Source organism: Pempheris klunzingeri, chromosome 19, assembly GCF_042242105.1.
Source record: "Pempheris klunzingeri isolate RE-2024b chromosome 19, fPemKlu1.hap1, whole genome shotgun sequence".
Lineage (NCBI taxonomy): Eukaryota > Metazoa > Chordata > Actinopteri > Acropomatiformes > Pempheridae > Pempheris > Pempheris klunzingeri.
In genome coordinates, this window is record NC_092030.1 from 4,353,672 (window position 1) to 4,373,102 (window position 19,431).

Below are 19,431 nucleotides of genomic sequence, written 5' to 3' on the forward strand. Positions count from 1 at the left end.
AGAGAAGGGCCCCCTCCCCCACATATTTACATATTTAACACCGTGTTATGAAAATCAAACAGACCTTTGACAGTAACTTTCCGCTCCCCATTCCCAGGATGAGTGTGCAGCTCAATCTGGACGGACACCTCACCTATTGGCTTGTCCACACCTGAACCTAGTTTAATGCACACCAACATACACCGATGAGCTTACGTTTGGCCTGATAAAAGCAAAAAGAAGCTTAATAATGCAGAGTTGGTATGAGGAAGGGGTACAGGTGGAGAGGGCGGGTTAGGGTTGACCGACCCACCATAGAGGGACAAAGTAACAAAACCAAAATGTACAAAGGGAGAGCGAAAGGAGGGGGGGCAGAGAGGAGGGCTGGCAGATTATTTCAATGAAACCTACCCCTGCTGGGCTGTATTTTTTCATTGGGAGTTAACCTAATACCCTTTCCATTGTGCACTGGCACAGAGGCAGCACAGGACAAAAAAGAGGAGAAAGCAATAACATGTCAACAAATTCCAGTATCAAAAACACTTCAAATACAGGTGAATAAGAGAAAAGGCTTCCTCTTCAAACATACACAGTGCCCTCTCCTGGTCTACCATGGGAACTACTTTCCTCCTATTCTGTTTTCTAAGTGTTCTCAGGCTGAGGTCTAACTCTGAACTACCTTGTGCATGTTGGGTGGTCACGAAGGTCTTGATGAGTGTGTCTGTTGTCTGGGTGTAGAGGGACAGAGCGTGGCGTAGGGACGATAGCTCAGGGCTCTTCTCCAGGAACGCCTTCTTCAGCCCATTGCCCCCTGCATGGAAGTATTGCTGCAAAGGAAACAGATGTAAGTCAGCAAATAAATATCTGGAAGAACGCCTGGAGGATACAATAGTTTGGTCAAAGTTTAAGGAATTATTTTAAACCAAAGGAAGCTGGTTTGGTTTATGTGCTCCAGAAGTTTTGATGGTTTTGGAAGCAGGCATTCCACTCTGTAAAACTAAAACTTGAAAATGTCCAGAATTCTCCTTTAATTGTGAAAAAAGAAAAATCACTGCATTTCCTGGTGATCCTAAACTCACAGTTAGGTTTAACAACAACAGAATATATTTAGCATTTTGTTTGTTACCTGGGCACCTTGCTAATCCTGCTTTGTAAAATCCACCTCTCAATTTGTTCAACTTTCTTCTAGTGTTTTTCCTGGCCTGTTCAATCAGATATCTCACACTCACAAGCTGTTCACATAACCTTTCAGGGTGCTTGATTAATGGATGAATAGTTGATGAAGCTACCCACGAGGCGACCCGTCTACCCTGCATCCTAATGAAACCAAAACCTGCAGTATAAACTGACCTTGATAGTGTCCAGTGCCACGTCCATGACAGCACACTGCCTGGGAGACAGGCTTCTAGCCTCCCCTGCCATGTGATCCTGCACATCAAAATGATTAGCAAAGGGATGAGCTATCCCACAAAAATAGCTAATTAAAAGAACAGATTTATTTTGTGGTCAGAGTTTGGTAGACGAGAACCCCCACAGGGAATTTAGCATGGTTTAAAACAGACAGAGGCATTTTGATACCTTTAGTTTGGAGAGCTGACCCAGTTCTTTTGCAGCTGAGAGTATCTGTGCACCCTGAGAAAAAAAGAAACGCAAATCAAGTTGCTGTTTATTTTTGGATTTTTGGATATTATTTTTTATTTCTGCACTTAAAAGTCAAATCTATTTGGAGGATCTACATACGCTGAGGCAAACAAACAAATGTCAGACTAAATGCTGTTGAGCTTACAAAGGTATCGTTGCCTTGCGGCAGGACAATAGTCTTCTCCAGGCTGCTCATTACGATCCTCCACAGCTCCTTGAGCACACGCTTCAGTACAGTCTTTTCACATACGGTGGCGAACAGCGTCAGCCTGCAAACACATAGACACACAAGTTGACGAAACACATAGATCATACAAAGTGCTGGGGTGTGCTAACCCTGACTGGTGCTGGTATTGTTGAAAATTCTAATTTAGGAATTTAACCAAATGATTTCTGCAAGATCAAACTCAAACAGAGACTATCATTATTATTATTATTATTATTATAAGAAGAAGAGAACAAACAGGACAGAAATGAATGGACAGGGCTGTAGTTGAGAGGAGATTGCACCTGTCATAGTGGCTGAAAACATATCAATATCAAAGAGTTCACAGTGCAGGGAAGAGACTTCCGTCTCAATCTCAGTTAACCCACTCACTTTCCATCCAGGAAATCCATAAGTGGCCGCAGCATGTTGTCAGAATCTGCATCCACCTGGTTTTTCTCTTTGGTGTTGAGCTGTCCTTTGATCTGGTAGAGCAGAGATGCCATCTGACGCATGCAATCATTAATGCGGCTCTGGAAACTAGAAAGGAAGAGAATGATTTACCAGCACGAATGCATGTGGTTACCGGTTATTTTTGTGTGTGAGTGTGTGTATGTGACGTTGTGTGTCTATTTAGCCGTCAGGATTAGGCTACCTGTTCCCAAATGTCCTGCTGAGGTCATCCAGCACGTTGTTCAGCTTCACCTGCAGGTCATTCAGTAAGTCACTGGCCTCAGTGTCCATCTGCAGACAGACAGGCAGACAGAATCCAAAGGAGGGTTACCTATTAGTTCTAATTTGACTGAGGGCCATTTATTTCATAGAAAAAAGTTCTAAATATGCAAGCTCAAAAAAACTTCCCAAAGCTTTTACAAAACTGCAAAACGCAGAGAAAACTATTCTCAAGAGAAGAAGTATAAGCCAGCTGTCCTCTGAACACTCGCACAGCACTCGTTAACAGCAGTCAGTCCATATGAGGCTTTCATCATTTCATATTTGCAGCTTTTGGCCTAAAAACTCTGAATTACTTTTGATCTTAAACACTAAAAGCTACAATTTGCAGCAAGAATTTAAGATGTAAAAAAGGACTTCAATAGGCAGCAGTTTGCATAGCATCATGTTCTTAAAGCACACAGTCTGTCGTGCTTCAAACTGAGGGCTACCGAAGGGATGAGAGGCTGTATCACCATCATTGTAGTTGGTAAAAAAGTCGCAAAAATGATTGTAATTGAACACATACAGCTGAGCAAACCCACCTTTTTACCGGCAGTCTCCAACTTTCGAAGGGAGCACATTGAAAAAAGAAAAAGTTTAATACCCCTGAGCAGGATGATGTGTGCCTTACAAGAAGTGAGTCTCACAAGCACACGGTGAGGGAACAAGTAGGAGAGATGAAAGATACCTAACCCAGGTATACTGTGGCATCATCTAAATAAGCACAGCCTGCAGGGGAGCTGGGCCATGTGGATGAATCCCTAGTGTGGCTCATTAAGTCAATGATCCAGTGGCCTTTTGATTCATGGCCTGTCAGGGCTGCATAGCACCATTAGTGAGGACAAACTGAGACATTTCTGCTACGTAGCACAAAGGGAAGGCTTCAGGGGAGGAAAAGGCGGCTAGAAATGGATTGTGTTCTGTTTGTAATGTGCTGTATGTGCTTTGTTTTGCCTGAGAGTATTTTTTGTGTGAATGGGAATATTAATATGCATGAGTTGGTACATCTACACTCACCGTCTTCTCTTCAAAGGCATTTTCAGTCTATGACAGCACAGATGGGTGGAGAGTGACACAGAACAATCTCAATAAACTGTCATTTCCCTTTTGGAATCTGATTTTCATTTAAATAAGTGTGAAACTGCAGAAACGCTACTATGTGTGTAACCTACCTTTTCTACTGGTGCATCCGGCTTTGGGAATGTTTTGAGATTTTTAAAAAAGAGAAATAAAAATGAAAATCCTGTTCTGTTGTAACAACATGTAAGGAAACTTTATGATCAAATGAGAAGACTAAAGTCTAGAGATTCTACAACTGGTTTCTTGCAGCCACTTGTAATTCAACTTTAAAGCATACTACAAACAGTGCATGGTTTTACATCGGAAAGCATGAGCTGCATTTCTAATATTGGCACCCACCTTCACCTGGTCAGTCTATTGCAAACAAAAGTTAAAAAGAAAACACAAATTAAAGAAAAGGCAAAACAAAAAGTTCAGAAATAAGTTTAGTTTCAGAGGGAACGAGGGACCAGTTTTGTGGAAAGACCAGGGGAAAAACACCAGAGAAAGGAGGTGAAAGTTCCAGGTGATGATAAAACCACCACAGATGATAAAAACTGGACACAATAATCTCCACCATGAAAACCACAGGGACATCTTGTTTTAGTGGGACTGAGTATCACTGTGATGCTGCTGGGAGCAGGAAGAACAGGGAGCACAAGAACGACTCAGACTCCGAGAATGATGTTAAAACCACTTCAGACTGTAACAAACCTCAACCTCAATTTCCTCCCCTTCTTCCCCTAATTTCTCCTCCTCCTCCTCCTCCTCCTCACTCTCATCAAACTGGGAGGGGCAGTGAAAAGACAACACAAAATTATAAAGTTTAAGAGATAACACACCCATATTCAAACAAAGCTTGCTCTTTCTCAAATGCTAATTCCAATGTTTTTATGTTTATAATATTACAAATGCAATATTACAGATGCAATTTTTAATTTCTGTAAGTAGTGAGAAGAACATGTGACTATATGCACTCATGCATCACAAAACATGAATGCATATTCAGTGAACTTGCCTGCCATGCTAGCATTCTATTGTTGCTCTAGAAAAGAGGGAAAATATAATCGTCACTTCACTCTCCCAGAACACGTTTTAACCACATACGTCAAACAGACCTTAATCGGACTTTCTGAGATTTCATTTAGTCTGTGAAAACCTTTATGTCATAGACATGTATTCTTTACTCTGGGCTCAAAGAAGCGGAGATACCCAAATGGACAGTTACAGCAAGAGAGCTACATCAAGTGAAAGCCTTAGCTAAAGCTAAAATCAAATTTACAAATTGATTTTTTCATAGCTGTAAAAGAAAATCATCCATTTTGATGGACTTTGTGGCAATGCAGCTTGTTATTCCACATTACTACAGCGAGTAGCTGTATCAAAAAAGGAGGGCAAAAACACCCAGGGTTATTAATTTAGCATATCTTAGTGGCTGTCATCTCAGCTTTTGGCATTTGTGAATTTAATGAGATTTGTTGTGCTTTGAATCACAAACTTCAATGTACAAATTATTATATTATTACAATTGTAGGAGCCGGATTTCTTCTGATACTGTGAGGAACAGATGAAAGATGAATGCTCTGAGCAGGCTGAAGAGTGTGATAAAAGAGCAACACATGTCCTTAGAGGGGTTACAACATCAAAATTCAGCCACTCAACGCCCAAGTGGATCCGTATCACAATGTGGAAGCGTGTTGTCATTATCTTCCTCGGTCAGGACGAAGGCAGAAATTGACTGTGCATCATTAAAGGCAAAGGCTGCAGCTTCAAGGGAGAGGTACATTAAATCTCATTTGTATAACTGCGATATTTGGGAATAGGTTATTGGGACTGTTGGTAAAAGGTGCACCTTTTAATTTCATACTCTTATGAGAAGATACTGTGGGGGTAAGACAGGGGCAGTCAGGCAAGCTAAGAGATCTTGGATCACTTTTTCTTCTCTCTCATTATTTCCCTTTATGTTAACAAGCCACTCACCTCCAGACACAAACTCTATTGATCTCTCAATGTACCATCCTTTCACATCCACCACGCTTAACTGATCATCTGATCACCTGACACCATTGGTAAAGGACTTGCAACGTAATGCACCTCCTCCAAACCACAAAGATAAACCTACAAATCAACCAATTTCAAGAGTACTAATAGAATGACAGAAAATAGAGTCCAACTCAAGTATTGCTGGAAGTACAACTGGCCACTGAAAGGACATTTCACCGTGAAATTTTACTTCATTCCTTCAACTTCTGGCATTCAAAGGCGCATCCTATTGTGTACAGTAACAGATAGTAACAAAGGAGTGAGACTATCTCTATACTTTTACAAAACAATGAGTCTAAAAAGCCTTGCGGGTATTAGTCTAGACAGCAAAACAAATAAATTATCCACTGGGAACAGTTAAGCTACTGTACATGCTAAAGAGGGATTTAGTATCTAACACTGTGGATTTACTATTCTCTAAACTTCACTTCAGTGTGCTACTAATGAATCTAATCTGCTACCATCCGTAGTACCCACCGGAGCCTTTGCTTCCTCATCCTTAGTGGTGACCTGCTGTCCAAGCCAGAGGAGAAAAAATCAATACAATGGGGTGCTGTACACCATTAAACTGATTACTCAGCCAAAAGATGTACTTTTATATAGACGAATATCTGCCCTGCTCAGACCAGGATGGAAACCTACCTCCTCCTCTGCTGCCTCCTTCTCATCCTCCTCTTCCTCCAATTCATTTTGCTTTAATAGTAAAGTAAACACTGGTTGAACATTTGGCTTCTGTGTCCAACAGCTACAATCCTACAACCGACCAAGCAATACTGAAAAGTAAACTACAGCTACACCAAATTGTATAAAGCACTACATGCACAAGCATGGCAAGGATTCAAAGCAGGGGGAGGTCACAGCTGACAGCGGAGCTATTGATTGTCCTTACTGCAGCTACACACTAATACAGGGGACATGATTTCATTAAGTGTCTGTCTCAATATTCTGCAACCTATTAGGCAGCACGGAGTCAGTCTCTGTCAGTATTGATCTATGGTTATGCTTTCATTAGCAGCATCATATCAGACACCAGGACGGTGTGTAGACCTTTAAAACAGTCTGAATGTAACATAAAGTAACATTCACAGCATAAACAACTTCCACTATGACCTTGCTATGTCCTAATCCAGCACTATCAGGCATCTACTTCTCACGGTCTGAACTACTGCTACTGTGCTGTACATACCTGCGCTTCCTCTACTGCAATCTGATACACGAAAGACACAAATACAACTGTTGTAGATGTAACCACTCCTAAAATATCAACTTTTCATGCTCAAGAAAGAAATATTTACATGATTAGTCATTTCATGTTTTTTTTTTCCATGTAGCTATTACAGCATAAACAGTATGATACTGAGTGTCGCTACCCATCCAGTGTAATGCCATGGCACATTACGTTTGTCTTCTCATCCACACTTTTGTTTTTAGACTTACCTGTTTGGCACCCATCGACTCAAACATCTTCTCCAGCTGGATTCTTAACTGCTGCACATTATTCATCAGGACACATGGCTGCGAAAGAGGACACAGGAAAAGACAGACATAGTGGACAGTTACAGTACACACACAGTAGTGTATCTCAATGTGATTGCAATGCTGTGGACAATTTTTTTCTTTGAAAACACAAGTGTAATTCAAAAAGAAGCTCTTAAAGATTGAACAATGTTAACGCATCGATGAACACACTGGAGGGACTGTTGAGTGTTGTGGATGCACACCAGCAAACATGAATTAATATGTAAACCCATGGAAGTGACTTAAAATGGCTTATTGTAGTGTACAAAGCATAAAATAAGAGTTGACAACTTACGATCTTCTCCTTGTCAATATAAGAAGGAAAGCTCTTGGTCAGAATGGCACTGTACTGCAGAAGGACTTTGGCAATAGTCTGTAAAGATAAAAAGGTAGACATACATTAAAACTGTGTACGTAACAACGTTTCATTTGAAATAATTTAATACTTTAAAATCAAATTACTTTCACAATGTCGACAGAGGTTAGTGTATTGCATCTTCAGAGAGGAATCCTGAAAGGTTATCTGCAGTATTAGAAACATTCCCAAATGTCCTTTAATGTATTCTCTGGCATGCAGATAAGAATATCCCAAAACACAAAACTGCTGTCCCTTTGCCCCCCAGGAGGGGAGTATTATGTCCAATTCAACATTTCTTTTTAATGAGTCAATATCAAATTCCATTTACAAATAAAGTGAATGTCCCTCTAGACAATGCTGTTGTTGTTCTGTAATTTCCCTTGCATGTGGAAAAGTGTGTCTAACAAAAGAAAATGGTCACAGTCGGATGCATGCGTGGACAGATGTGATTTACAAACAAGAAGTTTCACCATCCAATGAAGTGGTTTTACCTTGGAGAAGCGGCGGCTGTACTGAGCCATGACGTTGGGATCAGGACACTCCAGTTTCTTGATGATCTCAAAGCTCTGGTTGAGCTGGGTGAAGATGTCCACCACAGAGCAGGAGAACAGAGCATGCTCAGACGTCTGCTGGAACTGTGATGGTGTAGGAGGGCAAAAACACAAACAAATAAACCCATAAACAATACTTAGTTATTATCAATATTCATTCTACCATACAGAGATAAAAAAATTAATTAATATGCTATGAAACAACTTCCTGAAGCATTCAGTAATTTCAATTTCACAATGTCTGAGCTAACACGTCAAGCCAATTTTAATTGTCTTACTCCGTCTTTTTTGTCTCTCTCTAGGGCTCCATGCATGAACTCCATGGATACATCCTCATTTTCATCCAGCCACTGTAGGACAAATTGTAGGAACCATCTGCAAGGTAAAACAAAGACAAAGGGTTGTTATTATCTTTAATATTATTTTGACTCATCCTTAAAACATGGCCTATGAGTGAAGAAGTCAAAAGCACTTACGATGGGTAATCGGTGATGACATCCTTGAAGTTTGGCAGGTCCTTAACATATTCATTGTAGAGCCACTTGACCTTGAAGTGTAGGTTCATGTAGTCGGTGCTCTTACACAGTCTGTGCTTCTCGTGCTCTGCAGATACAAACGCATGAAGAGCCTATGAGCGTTGTCGCAGTGGGAGAGAGTCTTCCCATCGAGTTGCATTGTGAGACGGGCAGGATCAAGGGTATTTGGGCTGTGACTCATACTGAGGACTGATAGTCAGGACATCTCAGCATCTGCTGCGTCAATTTTGACCATTCATTTTAAAATGTGTTTCTCACGAGCTAACTTAAAGATTTACAGATCACATGATACATTCACTTTAACCTCATACATTTTTTTTTTACCACAGAGTAAGGACTCCCCCCTCCCCCAACACATAAACTGAAATGACTTCAGGAAGGAATCAATTTGATCCATTAAAGTGACCAGCAGTGCTTTTAATATGCATATGGGCATGTGAGTATAACCCTGAAACTAAGTAATCTCCAAATATACCTAAACCAGTATCTCTGTTTAAGATGTTCAAACTCTTGTAAATTGTAAAATATTCCATTGAAAAAAATAAATAGGACTACTGAAATTTTTTTCTCCGGCCAAAATGCCCTCTGATGGTCTTATATTCAAACAAAGGCAGAGGAACACACACACTAATCCCATTTTTATGCACTCGCCCAGATATTTAGGCGACTCAACAGTCAGAGTTTACTCATTAGCTCAAGCTTTAATTGCAATGACTGCAACAAGATCATGTAAACACTCAAAGAAAGTAACTGGAAGAATTTTGCATGAGCGATGATAATGAATAGCTTAAATCTAACCAGGCAGTTGAGTATCTTTTCAGTGACCTACTAAAAACCACTACCACTAAATTTTAAGTACTCTTTGGAAGTGATTCTGGAGCAAAACCTCTCATGGCTCTTTCCATCTCTGATTGAAAATGAAAGGCCCTCCACTTCTGTACTGTAGTATGTAAAACAGATATTTCACAGTGATAGTCTCTGTAGGGGATTCATCTTGAGGACAGGGGCTGGGCTAAAAGCTGACTGCCTCTGAGGACTGCTGGTGCTGTACAGTACAGCAGAGAAAAATCACAGAGAGGCTCCTGGGAGGCATAAGCAGCTTTCAAACCCTGCACAGTTATTATTTCGCTCTTTCACTTCTTCCATGCCACTGTATCATTTCTAGCCCAGAACGTCTCTTCTTTTCTTTCCTTATTCAGTTTCCATAAAACTCGTCTTGTGGCATTATTGACAGCAAAACATTGAAAAAAAACCTTACATGGTAACTTATGACTAACCTTCCATGGCGTACTTCATGTCTTGAGCAAACAACGTCCACATGACCTCCGCAGACACCTTACCCACATTCAGCTCTTGAGGAAATCTGATGGAGAGGTGACAATTTGACAAAAACACCACTTCCCCCGAGTATAATGATAAGAAATATAAAAGAAATCTCTTCCTACTCTTGTGTAGCAGAAAATGTTCAAGATTTACACAAGCAGTCTGTTGTTTCCTGCCACTTTAAAAATAAAGGTAAATACATGTAAATAAAGCGGGTGTATGCATATCACTAACTGGTTAAGCACAGGTGTGTAAGAGTTCCTGTCCTCTTCTATGATGGAGACGATGAGCATGATGAGTTTGGGCCAGAAGTCCAAGTTCTTGATGCTTGGACCCTGCTCCTCTAGCGGGAGCTCCTCCTTGTGCTAGATTAGAACACAACACGGTCAATTGCTTAAAAGAGCCAAAAACACAATCAGCATAATGGATTTTATGTCTACTTTGGTTGGCATATAGTCACTGTAAGGCCTGATCAGGCTCAGGGCATGTTATTATTGTCCCCAGCTGTCCCAGTCTGATTATACCATTGGTTTAACTAAGGAGAAGGAGTGATGTATACTATTTACTTAGCCTGGTAGCCTTGAAGAACTTCTTGTACTGTTGGATAATTAGTATGAGACTCACTGTGTCAGCAGGTTGGTACTGTCTGCTGTACAGCTCATGGCAGTTATTGAAGATGTAGTCATATGTAGAATTGAGGCAGGCCTTGACACAGTCCCTCACCACCTGGCTGGCTCTGGGTGGAGACTGTAACTCCTGGACCTGAACACCAGATGGACATGGCAACACTGGCAGTGAATGACTGCAATCATTTACACTTAATCATCTTGCACAGTACCTAACACTAGGTTTATCTGCAATGAACAGATGTGGTTGCAACTGCAGTAACAAGAAAGATACAAGACATGATACACTGGTAGCTACCTTCATCCTGAAGAAGGTGATGCTGGTTAGAAGGTCCACGGTAGATTTCAAATCCTGCAGGCGATCTTTGCTGCTAGCAGGGAAGTGGTTCTACAGAAGAAAAACATGTTTAATTACATTTCATATACTTAATTCAATTTAATTAATGAGAGTTACAGGTTTATAGTATCAATTAGCAAAGTGTGGACATCTTATGCTCTCTGCTCCTGTTTAACACTGTAAATGACATTGCTGTTACAGTTTGTACTACAAACAGACACTGGGATTTTCAATATGTAAGACAAAAAGTAGAGATTACAAAGCTTTCTAACCTAACATATTAAGGAGACACCATAAATAACAGTGGTAGTACAATAATCAATTATTCTATGGTTAATGTATGCCTCCTAAATTCATGAGGTAAAATACTGGGAAAATACATACAAACATCATTATCAGCACTGCTAAGGAATCAATATAACTATTAAGAACAACGTCAGTCATTAATGGCAGTGACATTTATTTAGTACCATTACAATCTTACCCTGTAGGTTGAGAGGTCAATGCGCAAGGAGTTGTGTAGCTGGTCTAAAAGCTTGACAAAGCGCTCTTTCTGTTTGGTGAACAAAAGAAAAAAGAAAATTAGAAGACATTGCACACAAAAATGTAAGGACAAAGGCTGCTTTTGTGTACGTGTGCGTTGTAAATTTCCCCGCTGTGGGACTAAGAAAGGAATATCGTATCTTAACCAGCAGAGAAGAAAGAGACAAAAACACGGAGACAAGATATATTTATTGTCTGTGTGTGTTACAGCAATACAAACCCCAAAATTGGAGGCAGCAAACCGGTCTGAGGCGGACACATTGGTGGAAGCGGTTGTGTGGGCGTAGAAGGCATTGATATTGGCCAGCAGGGTGCTCATCACTGCAGGAACTCCAGGACACATGTACTTAGATGACAGACAGGCAAAGTGTCTGGAAAGAGATGCACAAGGAAAGCTTGATGAAGGCTTAAGTAGCAGGACTCCCCTTCCTCCCACCTGTACCTGCTCACACTTTCAAAGAGTAGAGCAGTGTGGGAGTACACAGTGAATAGATGTGCCTTTATTTTGTCAGCATGTGTCCTCTCAGGGGTCTTGTTTTCATCTAATGATCCCTATTAGGAACGGTCATTTCATCTGCCCATCAGCTAGCTGGCACGTTTAGCCTGAAGGATGGCCCATTGGAGTGTGCTCTCTCTGAATGATGGGCCCAGCTAACGGGCATTTGTATGGAGCATGACATTTCACAGAGACAAATCCATCCTCGGCCCATTTATAATTGATTTTCTTTCATTTGGAGGCCAACAGGGAACGACAAAGGCATTGAGAGGCACTTTGATATGAGAGCAAAAGGCAGAGAGGAAGGGTGAGGAACAAAGGGGGGGGGGCAAAGAGGAGACCAACACATGAACAGGTAGAGAGAGCTAAGGAGAGAGTTTTTATGTCCACTGTGATATCTCAGACTCACGTCATGGCCTGGTAGATTGACTCAATCCCGTAGCGCATGGCAAACTCGTCCACTATTTCCTGTGCCACATCGTCATAGTAGACCTTCCATGCATCATCTCCACGAGCCTCTGGGATTTTCACCACACCTTGTCCAAGCACATCGGTCGAGTGGTGGAACAGGTTCTGTGATGGACAGAGAAATTGTGTTAATGTGATCCGAATAGCTTTTCTAGATTTGAAACAATTATGTCGATTATGTGGAGGTTTCTGCTCAGGGTTACTTCTGATCCTTTTTACAAGCATAGACTACATGCTGCAAACCCTATTCAAAATTAGATTTACATAAGGTTTGTCAGGGGAAGAGGAGGGATTATGGAATTGAATTGAAATATCTTTAGGATTTTGATCCCTAAGGAATGTCTTAGTGAGTTAACATTGCATCAATGTTCTTTAGCATTTTAGAGACTGATCACAGAGACCTAACATTATAGATGTCCTATGATAGATGTTACTTAACTGACTTAGTCCTCATAATGTTAGGGCGTGTGTTTTGGCTTCTGCAGATTCAAATACCTCATGCAAACAAGTGTACTGCACATGATATGGAGCCACTTTCTCCTCTCCTTTGATCTCCACGCTGATTTGGAGGCGAATGGCACCCGACACGGCTGACTTGTCTGTCCTCTTCTCTGTAATTCAACACAAATACACACGGTCTTGATTCATAACTCCAATCCAAATCTGTGACACAGAGGCATATGAAACCAGGTCTGTTAACACAACACTAATTACAGACTATTAGCGTGGCAGTTCTATTGTAGGGGGTTGTGTTTCCACAGTTCGATGGCAGTTCAGGGCCAGCAACGCTAATAGAAGTCCTCCAGCTGATACTGAGGGAGACAATGGCAGTGGGCTGTATGGATCTGTGCCTGATCACCGAAGACACTCGAGCCGGAGCTTCTCTGGAGGTGGAGTGCTTGGCGGCTCACCCCTGCTATTTGCCCTGACAGGCATGTCATTAAGGGTAATTTGTACATGTCGGCGGAGCGGTCGATTTCCGACTGGAGTGCTCCTACTTGATAATCACACATCAGGATGAGGAAGGGGGAAAGTAAGGAGGGCAGGGGAGGGGCTTCAGAGCACATGATAGAGATGAGAAAATGTTTATTTTATATATTACATGACTTACATATTTCCAATTCTAATTCTTAATGTCTCCTAACCAAAGGAGTATTTTGTTCACATGATTATCAGAGAGATATTAAATTGAACACTTCATACCTCCCAGTTTTAGAGAAACAACAGCAGATTTATGAGCACATTCATATTCAGTGTCACGCTGTCCCAGAGGAAGATTTATTATTTGGTGAAATCAATTTGTGCACTTTAATCAAGTAGAAACAAGAGATGCTTGAACGCCTCACTCTTACATACAACATGGATGGAGAATGAGGGGCGTGTTTAAATGACAGAGGTCAAAGCAATGTGAGATAACGCCTGGGGTGGGTAAATCTATCAGTTAACTTATGGAGAGTGTTTCTGGACCAACAGTGAATTGATGTCTGGATAAAATCAGTTTGACAACACCTAACAACACAGGTGACAGACAATAAACAAGGCAATTTGGTTTATGTGCCTGATTCAAATGACAAGATCAGGAGGAGATTTTATCCCGAGCGGTACCCAAGCTACCCTTATTTGTGATGTACAACCAGTGTTCATAAAACAATAGCACAGCTCCTGTGTACTTGTAAGCGACTGTAGTCAGGCCTGATAGTAATGAAAATATCTTCATACCCAGTGCAACAGTAAAGGGGATAATCATGAAACAAGTTTTTCTTTTCCTGAAATGAGCACAGTTGTCAGCAAGCACAAAGGGACTTCCTTGAATAAGCTTGCCCGCTAAAAGCTACTATTTTCATGCAAGCCAATGTGGGCCTTGGGGCCACTCATTGCCTGTGTACAAAAAAAAATGCAGGAGCTACAAGGCAAAGGAGATGTGGGTAATGAGGTTCAAACAAACCAGACTGGGTTTACAGAAAACAGAACTCTTAGCACTAAACAGAAACATACTAATGTGGGAAGACTATACACCTCATCAGAGGCAGATCATTCCTTCATTTAGAGAAAGTAATGTACAGTGAAATCCAGGTTGATGTTGATGAATCTCTTGCAGGCTGGGGAGAAAAGGCTTGAGGTAGAACTAAGAAAAACAGATATGGTAAATGAGGAACAACATGACCTCATGATGCAAGGGCCCTATATTATAGTCTTATCTTGAAGAGCTTGTGTATCACACAAGCAAACCATCACGAGAAACAAATGCAGCTGTAGCTCTAAGTGCCTGGAAAAGTTGGTAGCAGTTACTGTATACTTTGCTTTTCTACAGGTGGTGCAAAATCTGCACCTTCTAAATGTGAATGAGTAAGTTGAGTTTGTGATTATTTCAACCTCCTCCCAGTGCTAATTAAACAAGAGACCTTGTTTCATTCCTCTCTTAACTTTGTGTGTCCATTAACAAAGACAGTGCACTGACCCAGGTTGTACCAGACGTCCATTTCTCCGCTTAGCGTTCGAACTTCAATTATACTCTGGCCCAGGAAATCATCAGATTCCCTCTTCAGACGCTGCTTAACCCTCGACTTGATATCATCATCCTCGTCCCACACACGGACTTTAATTCGGTCTGAGGAATTGTGGCACTCACTAGTGAAAAACAGGAAATGGAAAAAAAAAGAAACATAAAGAATAGTTTAATACATAATGCACTTCTTAGAAAATAATGGAGTTGGTATAGTGCTGTTCACATTTATTCACTCTTTTTTTTTTTTTACCAAGAAATTCTTGTGACTTACAAGTGGAACTTTTCCTCCCAGACAGGATTGAGGTTGCCATAAATTGTCTTGGTTCTCTTCTTGGTCTTGCCCACCTGAACAGTGACATATGGATCACTGGATCCTGTCTTGTCCTTTGCCTGAAGTCCTTGGGCACAAACGACTATCGCAGTGAAATAAAAAAAGTCGTAAGGAGCATTGACAAGAATCACATGGTGTATCACTGGGGAGAATGCTGAGGAGTTGATTATAAAGTTGTGGTAGAGTTAATCAATTTTGTGTCAAGTTTGATCAGTTACCTGTGATGGTGATCTTAGCTGACCACTTTGAGGTGCCGTCCAGTACGCTCTGTTTGATAGTCTTCATCTGCTGTGCATGAATGGCTTTGCTGATGACATACACTTCCCTGATAAGTTCAAAGATTTCTGGTTTGTTCCTTTCCCTGATCTTCATTCTGTCCTTCATGGCCATAATAATATTCTGAGTGCGGTCTTCAGCTCCGTGCTTAGAGCTCTTCTCCGCAGCACCTAAACATTTAACAAAAAGTTTTACATATAGATTTAAAAAACACAGTTTTATCTCACTCGTAGCGCGGCATGTAACAAGATGCCTCAGCTATCTATATGCTGTTGAGCAAATAAAAGTTTCACAATTTCAGGAAATTTGTCTGAAATTTTGGTGAAAGTGCTCACAACCAATCCATGAACCTTTGTACCTACCTAGCAAGCTTTAGCAGCTTTAGTGACAATGCCTGTTAGATGCCTTGTGAGATCTCGGCTTAAACATTTTCTGGGCAGTACTCACGCTGTAGACAGTCGGCATTCAGCAGTTCTTGGCACTTCTCATGGCACTTGACCCCACATTCAGAGCAACGCATGCCTTGGCGGGCTATTCCCCACAGCAGCCCCTCACACTCATAGCAGTACGTCGGTGTGGTGGCAGTCCACACCTCGAAGTTATGTGGTGTAGTGCAGGATATGGGATAAATGAGAGCCTGCAGAGTCTTCTTGTACACATGGTTTTTCTACAGAGGAGAGACATAATTTTAATGCATGGAATTAATGATGCAATTATTGGGAACCACAGTAGCCACAGAGAGACACAGACGGCAGGGCACTAGGTAACACATGACTCCTACAGCACCAGAAGCATGTGAAATAAATTTGAAGCTCCAATCTTTTTTTGTGAAACTGACGATATTATCATTCCATAATGTTGTACTCACCAGCTCCTCATCCTTGATTGAAGACCGTGCAGCCATGGCAGATGCAATCCCCGCCTTCCTGGCTTGGACGAGAGACTGAACAATAGATGACAAAGGACATTTTGGCTTACTTAGCATTTATTAAATTCATATACAACCCACAGCCAAGCGCAGCTCAAAATATTACTGCAACAGTAAAGGTCAGTATGGTTAAAAATGTGGTTGTAAGGGTGGTGAGTATGGTTATTGTAATACTATTGTACCACTGATGAATTCTTACTAGATGATGATGAAGAAAACCCATGTGAGTATTATTAGTTTTAAGCAACTCGTGAAGAGGAGATTACTAAAAAGGAGAATGTTATACCAGCATCAGCACTAGAAAACAAAACCAGCAGCCAGAAGGTTTTGTGGGAGTGTTAGTAGCATATTCTACTCTTGTGCTTTTGTTATTGGTCTGCAACATGGCTAATACAATACAAACCAAAAATAAAGGGGGGGGGGGGGTGATTTCTTGATTATAGATTAAATCATAATATCAAGTAGGAAGGAAAGCTGCAGCAAGAGGATGCATGCAAATGTTTTCATTACTGTTAAACAAGAGGTTTGCGATCAACATGCTAAAGGCATTCATGTTTAAGGAAACTACTGTTTAATTGTCCTACTTGATATTTTGCACTTTAGTAGAAAGGGGAGTTGCAACTGGGTTCTAATAACTTACCATAGCCTGACCAAGGAGAATGAATGCATTCAAGAGAGTTGTGGGGAATAGTTTCGGGTTTAAGAGAGGAGGGAGAAAGAAATTAGCAGTCTGATTTCATATTTGTCTCCATTTGTTGATAACAATCTCATCCCTAATTCAGTTCAAAGGTAAAAGAATAACTGTGACTTCTGTGGTAGTCTTACAAATAGAAAGACTTGCACTCAGAAACAAAGAAGAAAACAAACAGGATGACATATGACACACAGTATATATAGCAAAGGAAGGATGGGTTAGTACTGACCACATCGCTGACCAAGGCAATGGGCTTCTTTTTACGTAGGTCTGGCATGCTGTCAATTCCATACAGACCAGATCCGCCACTGTGCACCAACAAAAATAGTATAAAAGTCAATTGAAAGTCCTCAAATATAACAACCCAACACTGCACAGCTGCGCATTTCCAGTGTAATCACAACATGGTCACATGGCATGGTCACTAATATTAAAATGCTCATTTGATGCAATTTATTGTGTCATTATTATTAAAATTTGCAAAAATTGTGCTAAGCTAACCAAATGTTGGTGTTAACATACAACTCACCCTGGTTTGACCCATGCCTGTCTAGCATTGGGCTCTTCATCTCGAACCTACAAGATTTCAAATGTGAGAGTTAAAGCTGAGGACACACAACAGCTGACATATAACAGGATATTATGAGACGTGAGAGGTAATGGAAAGTTACATTTGGTTGAGTTTCACCTCTCTGATGTTACAGAACATGCAAAGTCAAAAAAGAAATAAGTGATGATGCCTTTAAAACACAGGATCAAAGAAATGTTGCTGGACGCTTTAATTGTAAAAGATGTTTGTGAAATGTGATGGTGGATCACTGTAACGCAGATATAAAACCCACAGAGTAAGTTCTAATTCACAGGTCTGTTTAAATCATTTTTTGCCCACACCCCAGATAACTTAGAAGAAATAGATAAAAGCAAACATTTGCATGAATTTCACAAATCCACCAAACTTTTGACTGGGGGATTCCACATGTGCACAAGTTCTTTTACTTAATCCTCAAAGGTAAAGTCTTTGATCAGTGTCTGTACATCTGTCTCTCAGATTAAAAGTGGAGATCCCTCTGGGGTTCACTCTCACAGTATGACTTTCTGATAGTGTCTGGAAAAGTTTTCAATAAATATTACATAATCTCCCCATATAACCATCACCATGTTCATAGTGTGGCTTTGAGTGCTTTAAACAGCACACAAGCATTCCCTTTGACAAAGACAAGCAATGGAGAAAAAAAAAAATCAACACATTTATCTGACAACAATCAAAATCAACAGAACAAATAACTTTAGCTTAAATATTGAGTAACCTGATTATCTTCTCTCCCACACTCTGCAAAGAAAAGAAAACCACAGAAGACTTAGAAATCGTGTGGAGTAGAAATCGTGTGGGCAAACTACTTTACTCTCTTTTCAAGTCAATGAATTAACGAGGGAACTAATCAACCAATGATATCAAATTAGCACGTGTTTATAGATGACACCTGTATAATAATATATACATTTAATCTCAGTGCTACATATGTAAATTAAATCAGATCATTAAACATGTCAAGATGCATTTTTTGGTGTTATTACAAGGCTTGCCAGTGATTAAAGTCAAATAAATTTTAGTAATACCTGGGATGAACTCGTCTTGACATTGGGATCCTTGAGACCCTTGAGAGCCATGGGACCCTTGGGACCCCTGAGCAGATTTGGACAGTCTATGACGGGTTTGCCTCTTTTCCCTCAGAATGCGGTGGAAATTAACTATACATTCTCTGTGACTGGCATCGTTAGGCTTTCCTCGATTTACCTCGTCAAAAATGTGGTTTTCTCTGATTGGACTTAGACGCACCTCATCTGTGCTGAGCACTGAGCCCAGTGGACTCTCGCCTTGCATTGCTGGACAATGGTCTGGTGTTAAATCAAGGTTGGACAGTTCCCCATCTGTTGGACACTCTTCTTTGCCCTGTGAAATCTCAACAGAGTGATACTCAGTTGGGGTGCAGAGAGACTGACTTGCGTCATGGGGGGACGCTGGAAGAGACAACTGCAGGTTTGCATATGTCTCACTACAATCCATGTAGACTGAAGCTTCACTCTCCTCCTTTGGAGTGCCAACCTGAGTGTGATTCTCTGTCAAACGCATTTCTTCCTCCGTATACTCAGTACTGCTCTGCTCCTGCTTGAGTTCATTGGCTTTTTTAAGTGGGGATGGAGATGCCTCAGACCCACTATCATCTTTAAGACCTTCAAGGTTGGATCCTTCTAACTTTTTCAAAGCGCCTTTCAAAGCTGACCTGAAAGTGAGTACAGC

General features: G+C 40.9%; 1 protein-coding gene across 1 annotated transcript in view; it reads right to left on the reverse strand.

Moving 5' to 3' along the window:
- Positions 1–19,431, reverse strand: part of LOC139218771 (protein unc-13 homolog B-like) — a 46,708-nt gene that overhangs the window by 896 nt on the left and 26,381 nt on the right. Inside the window, exons 9-35 of the mRNA XM_070850451.1 lie at positions 17,662–17,708; positions 17,362–17,440; positions 16,379–16,453; positions 15,958–16,177; positions 15,453–15,680; positions 15,175–15,316; positions 14,856–15,025; positions 12,893–13,008; positions 12,339–12,502; positions 11,654–11,804; positions 11,375–11,443; positions 10,852–10,941; positions 10,552–10,689; positions 10,162–10,292; positions 9,882–9,967; positions 8,545–8,671; positions 8,347–8,443; positions 8,009–8,152; positions 7,455–7,532; positions 7,079–7,156; positions 2,481–2,569; positions 2,219–2,365; positions 1,766–1,889; positions 1,558–1,611; positions 1,330–1,407; positions 659–806; positions 65–157 (exon numbers count right to left, since the gene is read on the reverse strand). Of these exons, the coding sequence (XP_070706552.1) occupies positions 65–157; positions 659–806; positions 1,330–1,407; positions 1,558–1,611; positions 1,766–1,889; positions 2,219–2,365; positions 2,481–2,569; positions 7,079–7,156; positions 7,455–7,532; positions 8,009–8,152; positions 8,347–8,443; positions 8,545–8,671; positions 9,882–9,967; positions 10,162–10,292; positions 10,552–10,689; positions 10,852–10,941; positions 11,375–11,443; positions 11,654–11,804; positions 12,339–12,502; positions 12,893–13,008; positions 14,856–15,025; positions 15,175–15,316; positions 15,453–15,680; positions 15,958–16,177; positions 16,379–16,453; positions 17,362–17,440; positions 17,662–17,708 (3,163 nt within the window). The remainder of the gene's footprint in view (positions 1–64; positions 158–658; positions 807–1,329; positions 1,408–1,557; positions 1,612–1,765; positions 1,890–2,218; positions 2,366–2,480; positions 2,570–7,078; positions 7,157–7,454; positions 7,533–8,008; positions 8,153–8,346; positions 8,444–8,544; positions 8,672–9,881; positions 9,968–10,161; positions 10,293–10,551; positions 10,690–10,851; positions 10,942–11,374; positions 11,444–11,653; positions 11,805–12,338; positions 12,503–12,892; positions 13,009–14,855; positions 15,026–15,174; positions 15,317–15,452; positions 15,681–15,957; positions 16,178–16,378; positions 16,454–17,361; positions 17,441–17,661; positions 17,709–19,431) is intronic.